Source organism: Protopterus annectens, chromosome 7.part0 (genome assembly GCF_019279795.1).
Source record: "Protopterus annectens isolate FY-2018-M chromosome 7.part0, PAN1.0, whole genome shotgun sequence".
In the NCBI taxonomy this organism is placed as follows: domain Eukaryota; kingdom Metazoa; phylum Chordata; order Ceratodontiformes; family Protopteridae; genus Protopterus; species Protopterus annectens.
In genome coordinates this window covers 635,717,184-635,737,489 of record NC_056739.1, presented here as the reverse complement: position 1 = coordinate 635,737,489, position 20,306 = coordinate 635,717,184, and the positions used below count along the sequence as shown (strand labels likewise).

At 38.8% G+C, this 20,306-nt stretch overlaps 1 protein-coding gene across 1 annotated transcript in view; it reads right to left on the bottom strand.

Annotated features, from left to right (window-relative positions):
• The window catches only part of GATM (glycine amidinotransferase), a 587,158-nt gene extending 568,452 nt beyond the window's left edge, over positions 1-18,706 (bottom strand). Inside the window, exon 1 of the mRNA XM_044077207.1 lies at positions 18,553-18,706. Within this exon, the coding sequence (XP_043933142.1) occupies positions 18,553-18,627 (75 nt within the window). The 5' untranslated portion in view covers positions 18,628-18,706. The remainder of the gene's footprint in view (positions 1-18,552) is intronic.
• Positions 18,707-20,306: the final 1,600 nt, after the last annotated feature.

Genomic DNA, 20,306 nt, shown 5'->3' with positions numbered 1-20,306 from the left:
GAGCTCTCACTGTGCAGGTCAGTGGCAGTGTTACTACAGGTACTAACAAGATGTTTACTCTGCAAGTCAGTAGCATGTTTCCACAGACATTAACGACTTTTAATCTGCAGGTCAGCTGTAGTGTTATTACAGGTATTAACAAAAATTTCACTCTCTTCAGATCAGTGTCTGTGTTACTACAAGTACTAACAAAGCTTTCTCTCTGCATGCCAGCAGCACTGCTACTACGGCTATTACCACAGCTCTCATGGTGTTAGTCAGCAGCACTGTTACTGCAGGTGTTAACATAGGTCTCACTGTGAAGTTCAGCAGCAGTGTTACTACAAGTATTAACACAGTTCTTACTATGCAGGTTAGCAACAGTAATTACTACAGGTATTAGCATACCTCTCACTGTGCTGGTCAGTAGCAGTGTTACTACAGGTATTAACACATTTCTCCCTCTGCAGGTCAGAAGCAGTATTACTACAGGTATTAAAACAGCTCTAACTGAGCAGGTCATACACAGTGTTATTACATGCATTAAAAAAAGCTCTAACTCTGCAGGTTAGTGACTGTGTTACTACATGTGTTAACAGCTCTCACTCTGCAGGTCAGAGGCTGTGTTACTGCAGGTATAAACACAGTTCTCACTGTGCAGGTTAGCAGTAGTGTTATTACAGGTATTAACACAACAATCACTATGCAGGTCAGTAACAGTGTTAACAAAGGTATTAATGCAGCTCTCACTGTGCTGGTCAACAGCTTTGTTACTACAGGTATTAACACAGTTATCACTCTGCAGGTCAGAGGAAGTGTTACAGCAAGTATTAACACAGTTCTCACTGTGCAGGACAGCAGTAGTGTTAATACAGGTATTAACACAGCAATCACTCTGCAGGTCAGTAACAGTGTTAACAAAGGTATTAACACAGCTCTCACTGTGCAGGTCAACAGTGTTACTACAGGTATTAACACAGTTCTCACTCTACAGGTCAGAGGCAGTGTTATTACAGGTATTAACAAAGCTGTCACTTTGCAGGACAGTGGCAGAGTGATATTAAAGGTATTAAGAAAGCTTTTGCTCTGCAGGTGAGTTTTACTGTCACTACAGGTATTAATTAATACAACTCTAACTCTGCAAGTCAGCAGTAGCTGTGTTACTACAGGTGTTAGGGTCAGCAGTAGCTGTGTTACTACAGGTGATATAGCTCTCACTATGCAGGTCAGTAGTATTGTTACTGCAGGTATTAACACAGTTATTACTGTGCAGGTCAGCAGCACTATTACTATGAGTATTAACACATCTCTAACTCTGCAGTTCAGTGACTTTGTTACCACACATTAACACAGCTCTCACTCTGCAGGTCAGCAGTAGTGTTACTACAAGTATTAACACAGTTCTCACTCTGCGGATCAGAGGCAGTGTTACAACATGTATTAACACAGCTCTCACTGTGCAGGTCAGAAGCAGTGTTACTACAGGTATCAACATAGTTCTCACTGTACATGCCAGTAGTGTTACTACAAGTATTAACACAGTTCTCACTCTGCAGGTTAGAAGCAGTCTTACAACATGTACATACAGCAGCTCTTACTGTGCAGGTCAATAGTGGTGTTACAACAGATATTAAAGCAGCTCTCACTATGTAGGTCAGTGACAGTGTTACTCCATGTATTAACACAGCTCTCACTGTGCAGGTCAGCCGAAATGATACTACAGGCATTGAAACAGCTCTAACTGTGCAGGTCAGTGCCTGTGTTACTATAGCTATTACCACAGCTCTCACTCTGCAGGTGTGTTACTACATGTGTTAAAATAACTCTCACTATGCAGGTCAGCAGCAGTGTTACTAAAGGTATTAATGATGCTCTCACTGTGAAGGTCAGCAGCAGTGTTACACCAGGTATTAACACAACTCTCACTGTGCAGGTCTATAGCACCTTTACTTCAACTATTAATGCAGCTCTCACTGTGCAGGTCAGCAGCAGTGTTACCGTAGGTATTAACACAGCTCTCACTGTGCAGGTCAGCAGCATTGTTACAGCCGGTATTAACACAGCTCTCACTGTGCAGGTCTGCAGCACTGTTACTTCAAGTATTAATGACAGTGCAGGTCAGCAGCACTTTTAATACAGGTATTAACACAGGTCTCACTGTGCAGGTTAGTGCCTCTGTTACTACAGGTATTAACACAGCTCTCATTGTGCAGGTCAGTGCCTGTGTTACTACAGTATTAACACAGCTCTCACTGTGCAGGTCAGTGCCTGTGTTACTACAGGTATTAACACAGCTCTCACTATGCAGGTCAGTGCCTATGTTACCACAGGTATTAACATAGTTCTTACTGTGCAGATCAGTAGCAGTGTTACCACAGGTATTAACACAGCTCTCAATTTGCAGGTCAGCAGCATCATTACAGCAGGTACAAGCACAGCTCTCACTGTGCAGGTCAGCAGCAGTGTTACCGCAGCTATTAACACAGCTCTCACTGTGCAGGTCTGTAGCACTGTTACTTCAAGTATTAACACAGCTCTCACTGCAAGTCACCAGCACTTTTAATACAGGTATTAACACAGCTCTCACTGTGCAGGTCAGCAGCAGTGTTACCAGAGGTATTAACACAATTCTCACTGTACAGATCAATAGTAGTGTTACTACAGGTATTAATGTAGAACTCACTGTGCAGGTCAGCAGCAGTGTTATCTCAGGTACTATCTCCACTCTCACTGTGTAGGTCAGCAGCAGTATTACTTCATGTTTTTACACAACTCTCACTGTGCAGGTCAGTGCCTGTGTTACTACAGGCATTAACGCAGCTCTCATGCTGCATGTTATCAGCAGTGTTACCACAGGTATTAACACAGGTTTTTACTCTGCAGGTCAGAAGCAGTGTTATTACAGGCATTAAGAAAGCTGTCACTTTGCAGGACAGTGGCAGAGTGATATTAAAGGTATTAAGAAAGCTTTTCCTCTGCGGGTGAGTTTCATTGTCACGACAGGTATTAATTAACACAGCTCTAACTCTGTAGGTCAGTAGTAGCTGTGTTACTACAGGTGTTAACACAGCTCTCACTGTGCAGGTCAGTAGCAGTGTTACTGCAGGTATTAACACAGTTATTACTGTGCATGTCAGCAGCACTGTTACTATGGGTATTAACACAGCTCTCACTGTGCAGGTGAACAGCAGCATTTACTAAAGGTATTAACGCAGCTCTCAATGCATAGTCAGCAGGAGTGCTACTACAGGTAGAGGTATTAATACAGCTGTCATTGTGCAGGTCAGCAGCAGTATTACTACAGGTGTTAACACAGGTTGCACTGGGCAGGTCAACAGCAGTGTTACTACAGCTATCATCACAGCTCTTGCTGTACAGGTCAGCAGCAGTGTTGCTACAGGTATTATCACAGCTCTTGCTTTGCAGGTCAGCAGCAGTGTTAGCACAAGTAATAACAAAGTTCTCACTGTGCAGGTCAGCAGCAGTGTTACCAGAGGTATTAACACAGCTCTCATTGTGCAGGTCAACAGCAGTGTTACTGCAGGTATTATCACAGCTCTCTCTGTACAGATCAGCAGCAGTTGTACTACAGGTGTTACCACAACTCTCACTATACAGGTCAGCAGCAGTGTTGCTACAGGTATTAATACAGCTCACACTGTGGAGGTTACAGCAGTGTTGCTACAGGTGTTAACACAGGTCTCACTGTGCAGGCCAGCAGCAGTGTTACTGCAGCTATTATCACAGCTCTCACTGTACAGGTCAGCAGCAGTGTTACTACAGGTATTATCACAGTTCTTACTGTGTAGGTCAGCAGCAGTGTTACTGCAGGTATTAATTCACCTCTCAATGTGGAGGTCAGCAGCAATATTATTACAGGTGTTAAAACACAGGTCTCATTGTGCAGGTCAGCAGCAGTATTACTACAGGTATTAATACAGCTCTGGCTCTACAGGTCAGTGACTGTGTGCACTCTGCAGGTCAGTAGTACTGTTACAACATGTATTAATGCAGGTCTCACTAGGCAGGTGAACAGCAGTCTTACTCCAGATATCATCACAGCTCTCAGGTAATAACTCAAAGCTCTCACTATGCAGGTCAGCAGCAGTGTTACTACAGATATTAACACAGCTCTCGCTGTGCAGGTTAGCAGCAGTGTTACCACAGTTCTCACTGTGGAGGTCAGCAGCAGTGTTACAAGAGGTATTAATGCATGTCTCACTATGTAGGAAGTTATTATAGCAATAACCCACGCCTGGGTTTGGGTAATGCTGGATTTACCCATGGTTGGCGTGGTTTGGTCCCGAGGGCGAAGCCCAAGGGACCAAACAAAGCCAACCGTGGATAAATCCAGCATTACCCACACCCAGAAGTGGGTTATTGCTATTATACAATGACATTATTTAAGAAAAGAAATAATTACTTTTCTTAAATAATGGCATTGTATAATGCCTTTTTACTGCCCTTCCGCAGCTGTCTGGTATTCTGCGGCAGTTCTGATGTACTGCGCATGCCTACGCAGTACATCAGAACTGTGGGCAAAAGCAACGGAGAACGCAAGATCTCCGTTGCTTTTATTTGCTATGTTAAATGGGTTTAACATAGCGAGACAGCTTTAAAATAAGCAACGGAGATCTCCATTGCTTATTGTAAAGCTGTCTCGCTATGTTAAACCCATTTAACATAGCGAAACAGTAAAAAGCAATGGAGATCTTGCGATCTCCGTTGCTTTTTTTTTTAAAAACTGTCTCGCTATGTTAAATGGGTTTAACATAGCGAGACAGCTTTAAAATAAGCAACGGATATCTCCGTTGCTTATTTTAAAGCTGTCTCGCTATGTTAAACCCATTTAATATAGTGAGACAGCTTTAAAAAAAAAAAAGCAACGGAGATCGCAAGATCTCCGTTGCTTTTTACACACTGTGTCGCTATGTTAAAGGAGTTTAACATAGCGAGACAGCTTAAAAAAAAGCAACAGAGATCTTCGTTGCTTTTTTTAAACCTGTGTCGCTATGTTAAACTCTTTTAACATAGCGAGACAGTGTTTTATACTAACGGAAAAAGTCCGGGCGACCAGACCTTTTTCCATTAGTATATTGAGGGATTTACAACGGGCACGCTGGTTGGGCTGGCCAATCAGCGTGCACGTTTTAGGGGAGGAATTGTATAATTATAGATTTTTACTGGGGTTATGCAATAATTCATACTGATCAATTTCAGGCTCAGCCCTGGTGAAATACAAAACATTTCACAAATAAAAAAATACAGAAATGTAAGCAAGAACATAGTAGTTCAGATTAATTACATAGAGAAACAATGTCTATATATTCCATTGAACAAGCGGAGTGTAATGTTCTAGCAAGCAGAGTGCAATGTACATTTAAAGTGGATCAATCTTCAGTAAATCTTGAGAAAGGAGGAGAGACCTATAAAAGAGATACATTAGGTGATATGTCCAGGACCATTTGGCTTGGATGATATACTTTTTGAGCTGCATTCTGAGTCTGGAACAAGTGTTGATTTTGTTAATGTCAATGGGGATAGCTTTCCAAAGAGACAAGAGAAGAAAGCACCTGCAGTGCTGTGGGGTTTAGTTCTAGGGGTAATGAGAGTTGGTGTGTCTCAGGTGGTATGAGTTTTTATGAAATCTCTCCACAAGGTGAGTAAATATATAGAGCTGGAGTAGTTTGTAGAGTTAGGATCCTAAAAGGAGATTAGGTCTTTGTTTTATGGATAGCCCTTTGGCTTTTACTAGAGTGATTCCCACAGAGAGGTGAGTTTGTAATGATTCAGCAGATACTGTTACAGATAGTCTGGAATGTGGCAATGTGCTTTTTTTGGAGGCAGAAGCAAAGATTGGGAGCCTATATTCAAGTTGAGAAAGGAGTGCTCCTTTGTCAATGGTCGCCCTTACAGATTAAGATGGAAAAGGGGGGGATTTTTTTGTCCCAGAAGAGGAGGAAGTATATTTTGTCTGTCACTTTGTCTATGTGGAGATGGAAACTTAGTAACTGATTAAGCCACACCACTAGGTATTTGAAGGTGGAGGTTGTCTCTGTGTAATGGTTGTGTAGGTCAAATACACTTAGTAAGGTGCTTGGTGAATTTACTGTGGAATTTCAAAAAGCATAGTTTGATCTTGGTGAGGTTGAGAAGTAGTTTATGGTTTATAAGCCATTGGTTGAGTTCATGTAAGTCTGACTGGAGTTAGCAATGTTGGTGTGAGAGAGACCTGATCAGTAAATGACCATGTAATCAGCACAAAGGATAAGTGGGAGATGGGGGAGGTGACAAAGAAATTTGTTAATGAAGATGTAGAAGATGAGGGGAGCAAGAATGGATCCTTTTGGTACATCAAACTAGAATAGGTGCAGATTATGATAGGGTGGATCCTAGTTTAACTTTCAAGTGTCTGTCAGTGAGGAAGTTTTTTAAATCAGGGAGTGGTGTCTCAGCTGATACCAGTTTCAATTAGTTTGGTTTGGAGAGGATAGTTTTCAATGATGTCAGATGTCTTTGTCAGATCTATAAATAGGGAACCTGTAAGGAAGCCACTATCAGAGTTTAACAGGATGTCATCAGGTAGGAGCCAAAGTGTTTTCATAGCACTTTGTCAGGGCCAGAATCCATGTTGTTTGGAGGAGAGCAGGTGGTACTGCTGGATGTAGAGGGGGAGTTTGGTGTACACTATCTTTTCAAGAATTTGGCTCAGAATTGGGAAGATGGATATTTGATGGAAGTGAGCGGTATCTTTTGGGTTGGTTTGCTTTGGGACATGTTTAATTAGAGAAGTTTTTTCAAATCTGTGGCATGATATTTGGTTTGAGACATTTATTATATATGTGGGTGAGAGGAAGACGTAGATGCTCTCTGCAGTGATATATGAACCAGGGGTTTATGTAATCAGATCCACAAGGGGTGTCAGTGCAAATATTTTCAAGTAAAATAGAGACTACTTTATGATGTATGCATTTGAAATGGAAGAGGGGAATGAATGGTGACATGGTGGAGAATGCATGATCTGTTTGAGGTGTGGAGTTTGCTAAATTCTTTAAGGACCTGTGGTAACCTGTGGTAACAGTAATGCTGACCTGCAGAGACTGTTAATGCCCGTAGTAAGACTACTGCTGACCTGCAGAGTGAGAGATGTGTTAATAGTTGCAGGTAAGTGTAAGTGCTACAACAGGCATTAATGAAGTTTTTCCTCTGCAGGTTAATAGCAATGCAACTATTAACACATCTCTCACTCTGCAGGTCAGCAGTAGACTTACTACGGGCATTAACAGTCTCTGCAGGTCAGCATTACTGTTACCACAGGTCTCATTTTGTAGATCAGTGAAAGTTCTACTACAGGGATTAACAAAATTTTCTGCAGGTTAATAGCAGTGTTACTACAGGTATTAACACAGCTCTCACTGTGCAGGTCAGCAGCAGTCTTACTACAGGCATTAACGCAGCTCTCACTGTACAGGTTAGCAATAGTGTTACTACAGGTATTAATACTGATCTCACTGGGCAGGTCAGCAGCAGTATTACTGCAGGTAATAACACAGATCTTACTGTGCAGGTCAGCAGCAGTGTTACTACAGGTACTAACATAGCTCTCGCTGTACATGTAAGCAGTAGTGTTACTACAGGTATTAACACCAATCTCACAGTATAGGTCCAGCAGAAGTGTTACTACAGATATTACCACAACTCGTACTGTGCAGGTCAGCAGCAGTGTCACAACAGGTATTAACACAGTTCTCACTGTGCAGGTTAGCAGCAGTGTTACTACAGGTATTGACACAGCTCTCACTCTGCAGGTCAGTGCTTTCTCAGCCTCACCTAGATTTGTACTGTGGTTAGTGTATAAAAGTATGAGATCACAGATACAATTGCAAATATATTAGGCTTCTTTGTAGCTAGCTGGTCTCTTACTGGTTGAAATGAGACATCTGTCATGGCTTGGACATGTAAGGATGTTAGATTTCTCATTTCAACCAGTAAGAGACCAGCTAGTCAGGCCTACTTTGGCTCACTCTGAAGAGACTTTGTGGCAGATCTGGTATAATACTAGCAAAGTCAAGTTGTGCAAGAATTTATCATAACAACAGATGCTGTACCGATCTCTGTTGTGGTTTTCCAAGTTGTTGGCTTATCTCACCAAATAACCTGGATGTCTATCTGGGGCACCAAAGCCAAAACCTTCCATAGAGCCATACGTCCATATGCATGAGTTAAAAGTACATAAGTGGATGTATGAGTATGAAAACCTCAGACTATCTCTAAGCTATTAGACTTGGAGCCACCTAAGGTGTGAGTTTGGCATTATGTTTAAGGTCATCACCTCACAGACACTTTATTTATTTTATTTTATTTATTTGCAGTTGTTTTACCAGGATAGTCCATTGGGCCTTGAGAACCCGTTTTCAATGGAGTCCTGGGGAGAAAAGCTCCACATTTAGATTATACAAGGATTTAATAGCACACTTGATTACATGATGATTACAAAGACTATCATTTGTACAAATTGGTTTTATAACACTTAATCTAGCAAGTTTACATTGAGAGTAGTATAGACACAGAACAAAAAAAGACAAAATGAAAGTTAGAAGGTTTTTTTTTTTTTTTTTTTAGGATAGATAGAGAGCTAAGAAATGACTGCTGTAGTTAGGGAGATATATGCTGCAGGCAGGCATGCAAGCATGCCTTTGCTATAAGGGATTTAAAAGAAGGAGTAGAGAAAAGGTTTTGTGAAAAAGAGTAGGTTATGAGGGATGGGAGCAGGAGCATTTCCAAGTGGATGTTAGGTAAGAGTGTAGTGATTTTTTAAAAACTGGGATGCTAGCAAATGTGCGAATGGTGAGGGGAAGGGAGTTCCATAGGCGTGCAAGTGAGAAGGATAGGAGGTTTTGTCCTGGGGGATGGAGAGCTCTATAGACTTCAATAAGGTTTTGATTGTTGGATGTTAAGAGTCTTTGTGTGTGGTGCATTTTAAAGGTAGTAGAGAGGGAGGGACAGAGGTGTGGTTGAAATATGAGTTTATGGGCATATGTGAGCTGGGTATATGAGAGGTAGTTAGGTAGTTCTAACCAGTTGAGTTTGTGGAGAGGTTCACAATGATGTATAGATGATTTGGTACTGGTGGCAAATGTGGCTATTTTATTATAACAAGAGGATAGTTTGGTTTTGAGTGATGTTTGTATGTTTGCTAGAAGAGGGGCACCGTAGAGAAGGGAATGAAGGAGAAATGTAGAGGAGAGAGAAAGCTTAGTAGATTTGGTGAGGAACCGATTGTGTCGATAGAGCATGCCAAGTTTTTGGTGGGTTTTTTTTATATTTAGTAGTAGGTGGTTGTTGAATTTCAGTTTTTTGTCGATTTGGACTCCTAATAGTTTGGATTCGGATACTAGCTGTAGAGGCGTATTATTTTGGCTGGTGATGGGGAATGAATTTTTATCAAAGTTATTGACTTTAGAGGGTGTAAATATCATAAGTTTAGTTTTAGTGGCATTGAGTGCTAGATGGTTGTGTTTCATCCATTGTTCTGTTGTGGAGAAGGACTCTTGAGTAAGTTTTAGAAGAGTTGGAATGGATGAGGCAGCACAGATGACTGTGGAATCATCAGCATATTGTATGATGTTTGCATGAGGGATAGAGAGGAAGAAGTCATTTATGAAAATATTAAAGAGGAGGGGGCCTAACATAGAGCCTTGTGGGACACCTGTTGGGGTATTGAGAAAGGAGGAGGTTGCTTTTTTCCACTTGACAGCTTGTTGTCTGTTGGAAAGACAGCTGGTAAACCAAGTAAGGGATGATGTTGAAAGGTTTAGGTTGGATAGCTTATTAAGAAGTAGGTTATGAGAGATAGTATCAAAGGCCTTAGCGAGATCTAGTAGAATGGTAGAAACAGTGAGGCAAGAGTCTCTAGCTTTATTCACAGTTTCTAGGAAGGATAGGAGGGCTGTCATAGTGCTATGATGGGGCCTGAATCCGTGCTGTGTAGGAGTTAATAGTTTGTTGTCTAAGAGATGAGGAAGTTGTTGAAAATGGATGCATTTCTCTAGGATTTTTGGAATGGGAGAGAGGATGGCAGTGGGACGGAAATTGCTAATGTTATTGTCGGTACCACCTTTATGCAGAGGAATGATATAGGCTTTTTTCCAGATTTGAGGAGCAGTACTTTCTATGATAGAATGGTTGATAAGGATACTTATTGGGAGAGCAATAGCTTTGGCGGCTATTCTGAGGAAGTATGAGGGAATGTTATCGGGGGTATTGGTGCATGGTTTTAGTTTCTGTAGGAGTTGTTTTATGATGGAAGTAGGCATAGGTTTAAGGAGGAATGGAGGTGGTAGAGAGGGTGGGGAAGGAGAGAATGGAGTTTGTGGGCAAGGTGGTTGTAGAGAGGTGGAGTTAGGAGGGGGGTTGTTATTTGAAAAAGAAGAGGTAAGTTTGGAGATAGAGTCTATGAAGAACGAGTTAAATTGGGTGGCTAGGTCAATGTCTAGTGTATTTGGGGAGGGGGTTGGGTTTTCAGTAGTACCTGGTTTTAAGAGGGTAGATATGCCTCTCCAGAACTTTTGTACACAAAATACAGGATTTGGGTTGGGAGGGTGGCCTAATGGTTAAGGTGTTTGCCTTACAAACACAAGGTGCAGGGTTTGAGTCTCACAAGTGATAGTTGGCTAAGCTTAAAATGGCTCGCAAGGGCAGTTAGCTTAGTACTAACCTATGAACCTATGATTCTGACCTCAGGCTATTGGCTGGTCTTAAAATGGCCCTTTAAGGCAGTTAGTTAATCCAGTATTTACCTATGAACTTATGAGGATACAAGGTAGGCAAAGGTCAGTTAAAAGGGGAGAAGGCAGAAAATGTCTCACCCCTGGTCCCTGAGAAAGTAGAGGGCAAAACCTAGTCAAAAACAAAAATTGGGGGTTGGAAGGGTGGGAAGGAATACTGCAAGTGATCAGTAAGACATTTACTATTACAGTAAGTTCTTACACAACTGCACTACATCCTTTCTTAGATCACTGTTATAGTGTTTAAATCTCTTGGGTGATTTACAAAGCTTAGTGAGTGGTAATGATAGATGTATTAGGCATACAGCAACTCAATTAGTCCAGAGACAAGAGATCTGGTAAATGAAGCTCTGGATCTAGTGAAAACATATACTCTATAGTGTTTGGTAAGCTTGATGCTTCTAGGATGACTCTGGAATCAAACAAAGGCTCCAGGTGAAGCTAATGCTCTAGTGAAATGGGCTTTCACAGAGGAAGGTAAAGATTTTGCATTGTGAGTATAGCAAAAGGAAATAGAGATCTAGTTAGCAATAGATTGTTTAGACACTGTTTTTTCAAACTTGACTTCCTGGAAGGAAAAAAAAAACAGCTGGACAGTCTTGCAAATGGTCTTGGTCTTAGCCAAGTGAAATTTGAGCTGCTTCTGTATATTCAGAGAATGGAGGATTAAGCCCCCTTTATTCTGAGAGGGTTAGATAAAAACAGGAAGATTTATGGCCTGATTGAGGGATAGCTCATTGACTATGTTATGCATAAAAGAAGGTTTGGCCTTCCGAGAAACCCTGTCCTTATGAAAGACAAGGAAAGGAGGGGATGCCATCAGGGCTTGGAACTCTTGTAGCTGAAGTAAAGGCTACTAGAAGGTTAATTTTCCATATATAAAATTTGACAGAAGCAGAAACTGCTGATTCAAAGGGAGGGATATATAAAGTCTGAAATTCAAATGTCTGCCATCATTTATTATTATTAATGACTTCAATCTAGCCAGTACTCTACTGAAGATCTCCATCATCATATGCTTTAAGCAGCAAAAGTAAACACACACTTTGTGGATATTCTCTGGAACAGGTTCCAGAAACAAAGATGTAATGCTTTTCTTTTTTTCCAATATACTATTTATTGCTTTTGATTTTCAGCCAAAATAAACAGACATTACAGGATAAAAACAACAAGGAGTAACAATTATCAGCAATTATCTACAATGATTTACTGAGTGCAGTTCTAGAGGCCATGCAAAGGAAAAGGACATCAGGCTGCTGGAAGGATTCCACAAGAAAGCTACCTGAAAGATTTACAGAATGTTGGGAAACATACCTTTCAAACTGGAATCATCAAAATATGGACAAAGGCCCATGAAAAGTAGGTATAACTGGCCAAAAATCAGGATGCTAATTAACATAACGTGCATGCATAATCATATAACCCTGCCCATTCCAATGGAATTGGGGGATACCAATATGAAGATTGAAGTCACTAAATAATAATAAATAATGGCAGACATTTGAGTATCAGACTTTATATCACTTGGAAAATACAAAATTATGTAAAACCTGTTATTCTAGCAAATATCTGCATTTACAGGAGCAATATTTAAAATCTGTCTCTATTTTTGGGCCTTTGTCCGACAAATTATTTTTGGTTTTGTCCAGATTTCTTGCTCTGAGAGTTTGAGAGGTATGTTTAAAATCTGTTCCTATTATTGAGCTTTTGTTCAGGCTTTATCCAGATTTCTTGAGTTATGTGGTCGAGATGTTTGCAAACCTCTGAACTGCTGCTGCTACAACTCGATTAATCTTACTCCCCACCCCAAAACACAGTTGTGGTTCAGAAAATGTTTACTAAATATATGTCCTGTTATTCAAGCAACTTTACAATTTTTAGGTTTTATCCATATTTCTTTAGCTACAAGGTTGAGAGGTATGCAAACCTCTGAACTCAAGAAATTGTACAGTGCAGGGGTCCAGTGGTTGCATTGTTGCCTCACAGCAAGAGGTTCTCCAGTTTGATTCTCAACTGGGGTGCCATCTGTGTGGAGTCTGCATGTCCTCCCTGCATTTGTGTGGGTTTCCTCTGGGTGCTTTTGTTTCCTCCCACGTTACAAAGACATGCATCTGAAGTGTTTCTCCCTGGGCCTCCACTGAAAATTAGCTTTGTCTCCAAGTTGAACTTTCCTGGTATACAAATGTTAAATAAATAAATAAACTGCTGCTGCTACTGCTCGATCAGTCTTACTCCCCACCCCCAAACCTAAATGTGGTTTAGAATATACATGCTAAACACAAGACCTGTTATTCAAGCAACTTTACAATTTTTATGTTTTAGCCAGATTTCTCAAGCTATGAGGTTGAGAGGTGTGCAAACCTCTGAACTGCTGCTGCTAATGCTTGATTGATCTTACTCCCCACCCCCAAACACAAGTGGTGGTCAGAAAATGCATGCTAAACACAAGCTCTGTTATTCAAACAACCTTACAACATTTAGATTTTATCCAGATTTCTTGAGCTAGCAAGTCAAGAGGTATGGAAACCTCTGAACGTCTGCTTCTAAAGCTCAAGCGATCTTACTCCCCACTCCCAAACATAGTTGTGGTTCAGAAAATGCTTGTTAAATAGGAGTCCTGTTATTGAATAAACTTTACAAGTTTTAGGCTTTATCCAGATTTCTTGAGCTATGAGGTCAAGAGGTATGCAGATCTCTGAGCTGCTGCTGCCACTGTCTATCAATCTCACTGACTGTGTCACACACACACACACACACACACACACACACATACACACACACACACACACACACACACTTCTGCTTTCATGCAAGAATGCACACATACACTGTACCAAGTGTGGAGAAGACGGTACATTCAGATTAACGTATTAAAGTACTACATTGTTTCTTTTGTTAAAAAGTTATACTTCACATAAACGAGTGTGTATTACTTCACATCATAAACTTAATACTTTACTTACTAACATCAAATGCCTCCAAAGCCAGGCAATGCCAGTGAAAAGGGTCAACATTAAAAAAAAAAAAGTCATGTCCACTGTTTTAAAAATTCCAAAATATGCATCCGTGTGCCATAAGTTGTGGGTGGACTTCGGCCATAAACAACTTTTTTTTCTTTTTTTGTTTTTTTAAAGCTCTCTTAAAGGCAGTTAGGGTTCAAGCATGGTCTCATGACACTGACATCATCATGTATGCCCTTGCACGTTGATGACGTTGCAGGATATGCTGGCAATGCTTGATGACATCAGCATTCTTGAAAAAATTGTAAATAAAGAAAGCAATATCGTGATTTGAAGGGGCCAATTGGGAATTAATGGTATTCAATTATTTTAGCCTCAAATTTGGGAAATTCTAAGGAATTTGTTTGGTTGAGAGTTATGGTTGGAAAGGAAAGTGCACACAGACCATTAACGATATAGCTCTTTTCATTTGAGAAAAGAAGAGATGGAGGGATGTGAAACTGGTATATGTATTAAAATCAGGTGGATTTGAAGGGGTCATCCTGAGCAAGAGGGAAACAGCAGGAAGAAGAGGAAAAGTAAAGTGGCAGTTTGTAGGAACTAACTACTCCCTGGAGTTAATAAAGTACTTTTTAAATACAGGGCTGTAAAACCATGAAATGGACTTCTGGAAATGATGGTAGGCAGGGAATCCACAAAGAAATTCAAGAGGACATGGGACAGGAGGAAAAAGAATAAGGGCGAAGGTAAGGGATTAAGACAAGGTAGTTTGGTAAGGCATGTAAAACAGCATAGCAGATAATTTATTTGTTAACTGGATATTGTCTCCTTTTGTCATTAAGAAAACTTCACTGATTGTTTATTTTTACTTTAATTTTAGTGGGACATTTTTCACTGGATCTGCTTCATGAGATTGTTTCCCATGACATTAACAATGTAGAACAACATGCAGTTAAACAAGCTGTCTTGACAATTTAGCAAACTTCCGCTGTGCTGTAGCCACTGTACCTTCAAGGATTAGAATATCTACTGATATTGCACGATAACTAAACATCATTAAAAGAGTAAATGGAGAGAATTTCATTTACATTTATGTTTTCATGTGTTGGCATAAGTGTCTGTAATACATGGCCCATGCTTCTGATGACCTAACTAATGTTGCTGTTACAAAATCAACATTACCTGTAGAATATTACAAACTGCATGGAGTACTATAGAATGGTTATATTAACTATTTCATCCTGCATATTTCTAAATACATTCAGCATTGTGTTATGTCTGTATTATTTAAATATTTACAGGTGTCAGGTGGCACATATTAATGGTACCCTGGTATAACACTTGCACTGCTATAATTGCTTTAATTCAATTATTTTTTGGACAGTCTTTTTGGTGAGAGTAGTGATGCTTTCTGTACTTTAGTTTTAATGTCTGAATTAGTATGGTAGGTTATGCAGACTTATGTTTAACTATGGAAATCTCTGCTTGTATATCATGTTGTTCTAAGCAAGCCATTTGACCAGCAGATAATATGTGGATATAAAAACTCATGCAAGATGTTAATAAAGGCCTAACAAATGTCAGACCTTTACAAAAAAGGGAAAATGTGGAAAAGATGTGTAAAACCAAGGCCATTAGATTGTTTAGAATAAAATAATATGTAAGAAATTAAATAAATTATCCGCACTGTATGTATTGTAATGATTTTGTTTCACAGGGTCTTTTGTCCTGAGTGGACACATCTGCAATCAGGGGGACTATAAAGTGGAAAATCTTTTTGGGTGGGGTCAAGTCCTGCTGCATCTCTCATGTGGTGATTTGCACCCCCCCCTCCCATATTAAATTATATAACAAATGGAAATACCTGTGTTTTGGTAAAACTCAGCTTTTGTCTTTTCTCCAATGTGTTTGAAATTTGGAAAAGCAAAATGGCTTTTTGGAGACAAAGTGTTCAAAACTCTGTGGCTTGAATACTTCTACTTCATAAAAAAAGTCCTTCTCCCATTTCATACGACTTCATAAGTCATACAAGCAAGTGCAAGTGAACATAAACAACAGCATAATAATCAAACTACTTCAGTTAAACTGAAAATTATAATACAGTACAAAAGTAAATGGAATATGCTAGATTACTTATTTACTTTGCATTCTTCTGTGCAGTACCCTGTAGTCTTTTGTTTGGTATTTAATGACATGAAGTATGACACATTTATTTATTTACTTTTTGTGTAGCTAGCTGTGCTAAACTAAAATGGATCCTTTTCAAACATAACTTAGGCTATTAGGCAAATTAAATAAAGTACAATACTTTTTTAGAAGTATAATGCTAGAGCAATATACTGGTATACTAGCACACCCAAACATGTGAGGTTGTTGTTGAAATTTCACCTGCAAAGAGTTTGTCCTGTATAGCAGCACAGATTGACAATGTACAGTCTTAATGGATCCCATTCAAGACCACAACAGTTAAAGCAGTACCAAGGAGCTGCATGTGAAAGGCAGTGCTTCCTAGGAAAAATAGGCTGTGTGGTGTGTACCAGTGGTGAGGGCAGTCAACAAGTTAAAGAAAGAGTGGTCTCATGATATGTCACAGAAAGTTATGACAAGCATGCCAGGAAAGCAGCAGGTGGAGAATTATAGCCATATGGCCTCAAATAGGTTCCAGTAAACTATTCAATGATTCAATGATATGTTAACAAAACTATGGGCCTACAGTGGGCATTTTAAAGTTTGCCTTCTTCTACTCACTCATGCATAGTGTACTTTATTAAATCAATTAGCTAATAGTGTTTTGAAAGATAAAAGATCTTCCGCTGATCTAATAGACGTAGGTAATGTATTCCAAATTCCACCAGCACTTAAATGAAAAAAATGAGTCTTAACTTTGAATTTGCAGCTGGCAATCTAACCAAGAAATTATGATTTCTAGTATCAATAAGATCAGGAAAAGCTATATCCTGCATAATAGCTATTTTACAATTCCTTAAACATTTATAAATCATTATTATTAGGTCATCTCTCAAAAACTTATATGCAGCCGAATATAAAGACAGACGTTCAAGTATCCCAGTATATGGCAGACACAACATTCAGTTTGCTTAGTGATGGTTTTCTGAATACATTCTAACATCTTTAATTCTGTAGCACTAAACACACTAGTTGTACATATCTTAAGTAATACTGCTAGAGGAGTGGAGTATATTCCTGATGAGTCCATAACATTTCCTAATTATATTAGCAACATTTACATCAAATTTTAAATATGAGTCCACCATAATACCTAAGTACTTTATCACATGTGACAATGCACACACTTGATAAACCAGTGCATAATGGCAAAAAATATTACTGGTACCAAAATGCAGAACAGTACATTTATTAGTATTAAATCTCAAACCTCTAGATAACACAGTTACAGTTAAGTGAACAGACCTTGTGGGAAGATTAGATCCTTGATGCCACAGAGGTTTACAGCCTTATTGGCATACATTGTAAAGTTACTCTGTCTCTGTTTTATGCAATGTATTTACACTGTGAAATGGGCACAAGACTTATTTCATAGTAAAATATCTGCAATTTAGAAAGATTGTGGAATAATGAATTACTCCAAAAGGAAGAATCTAACTCTGTAGCCTTTAGTTATGTGGCTCCCAAACACAATTGAATATATTGGTTTTAATATACAAAACTGTTCAGAAATATTTTAAATGGATATTTCTTCAGAATTAGTGCTAATGCCTCCACACCACTTACTACTTAATATATCCACAACTAAGATCATAAATAACTTAAAGAAAAGCAAATGTTTTGCCTTTTTTCCTCCAAACTCAGAGAAGAGCACCATTTTCAAAACATATTGCTGAGATTTGGAAGATTCATCAAGTTGTGTCTCAGCAGAACAGATGACTCCCAGTTGCGCTGCAACTGCATTTTAATGAGGTTGGCACTCCATTCACACATTTTTGTTCTCAATGTATACTTCACTAACCGTTTAATTTTGAAACTGAACAGCAACTAATTTATTTTTGGCTATTTTGGCTTCACATTTTAAAATTACAATGTAAGTGTACAAACATGAGAACACATATACTAGTTTAAAGGGATGAAATCTAGGGAACTCTGAAGCAAAGTACTTCAGTGTTACACCATTAATATAGTTGCATGAAATCAAAGAATAAAACTATCGTTTCTAAAGCCACAGAATATCTATATGTGAAACAGAAAGAGAAATTCAATATTCACTACTACATTTCCTGTGCCTTTTCATAGGTCTAAGCACTCAGCAATACAAATGAATGAAACACAACTAGTAGCATTTACTAGTTTGGAATCTGAGTTTTGTTTCTTAAATTAGTGTCATTAAGCCTTTATAACATTTACTAAAGAACAATGCTTAGAGATTATTTTTTTGATATGCTAATTACTTTCAAATGAATGGAATATTACTGAATGTAAAAAAAAAAGTTTATACTCTGAATCAAAAAATAAATGAGCAAATCTAAATTCACTTTAAGGTAGGATAAATCAACAAACTCTGCAAGTGTTTCAATACAGTCATGATTATAAACAAAAACTGTGATAATATGCATACAACTTTATCTTTTCTAAAAGCATATCAACATATCAGTTCCTGCAAACAGTTTACATGAAAACAAGGCTACTTGGTATAGAGTATTCATTATGACAATGATGTTAAGAATGTGACAACATTGTTTAGAGTGAAGGTGGTAGTGAGAGATCAAATCCCAAAAGGAAGACAGAAATACTAAGAGTAGAAACTTGGAAGAATATACTGCTATGAAAGTTAGGAATCTGAAAGTACTGACCCTAGATCCAATGTAATGAGCTGCTTCAGCGCCCCTACTGCCACCTCTCAGGCATCGAACTCGCAACATATTCATTAGTAATGTTTGCAGAAGGAATGATTAGACTGAATCTACTCAGAGAACAAAGTCCCTGAAACTGCCGTCAGAAGCAAACTGTAACAGAAAATAGCAGCAGTACAAGACACTTTAAATGCCCTTCTCTTCCTCCTCTGATTGGCTGTAAAGAAGCACTGGATGACATGCACATACTTAAAGGTCATAAATGCCCAGATTAGAAACATATGTTTCCAGTAATCTAACCCTTTTCACCCTTTTTAGGCACATCCTGCTCTCATCTGTCATCAGAAGAACTCTTGAGTTCTGCTGTGTTGGCTCTTCTTTCTTTCTTCAACAGTCACCAGAGTCTCTGAAAGTACAAAACTACAGCAGTCTATTCAAGATTAGTTTTAACAGTGCAGAATTCCCATATGTCTATTAACATTTCAGGCAACATAATATAGTAGGCAAATAAAAGTTAAACAATTGTAAAATAAATCAATACAAAGTTTTTACAGAGGCAATGTCTTTGTAAACAGGTTGAGAAAGGCACACCTATGGCTGAAATTTTTATTAGTCTACTTTCTAGGGTAACACAACAATTATTATTTACTTTTATTTTCAGTGTTTGTTAATTAGGGAAGTGCAAATGAGCAAAGCCCCTTTTTAGAGAAGGCCTAGGGAAGAAAGAAATTCAAACATCTATTACAACATTAAGAAAAAACAGAAACCTTTTAACAGTATATAATGCAATACATTATCAGTTGTTTTTTCTAATCACATGTTCCCTGCCTCCCACTTGCATAAAAAGCAGTAAAATATCTTGTTTCATCTAATCACATATTCCTCACCTTCTACTGACATAAAAAGTAGCAAAATTACTTCAGCCTTCTCCTGACTTCAGCAGTGTTGTGTTTTATTAGCTGCCACTGCAGTATAATAAAATAATAGTGTGGCCCAAATACAGCTACCCAACATTCTACGTAATGGAGGAAAGCCACTTGCACAGTAAGACTTGAAACAGTTTGTCTACCCCACACCTCTCAACTGTCCCTGATTTTGCAGACTATCCTTAATTTTGCCTCAGATTTCTGTCATGCCCCTTGTAATTTTGTATTTTTGATTTTCTGGTAAATTACTAAGGATTATAGTCAGTCAATAATGCCAGACATAGTTTTGTACTTCTTATTCTTCAGAAAATGCATGTTTGTGAAACATCTACTGCTCTATTAACATTTTAAGTGAATCAACATATTTAAAAATTGTCCCTGATATTAGGCTTTTTGGGCTTTTGCCCCCATTATTTTTGCTTTATCCAGAATTATTAAGCAAAGAAATTGAGATGTATGCTTTGCCTGAATTAAAGTGTGGCTAAACACACGCACACAAGTCTTTTGGCTTGTTTAAACAATAATTCATAAATCTGTATAGTGAAAAACACCCGCCTGCACAAACTGACAGCCTTCATCAATAAAGTCTAGCCAAACACACAACTAGCCAGGACTCTGAGAAGTGGGGTGAAGGCACATGTACATTTGTACATTCCCACCTGAATTATTCAAAACTGAAACTTTTATGTAAATGTAATGACAAGTTCCTTGAGTGAGAGAATAATAATGAGTTAGATAAACTTGTTCAGGCTCACTGACTATTGCTGAGTCCTGCAAGACATTTGTGTCTTTGCTGAAGCAGACTGAAAACCTCAAATTGCTGTTCGG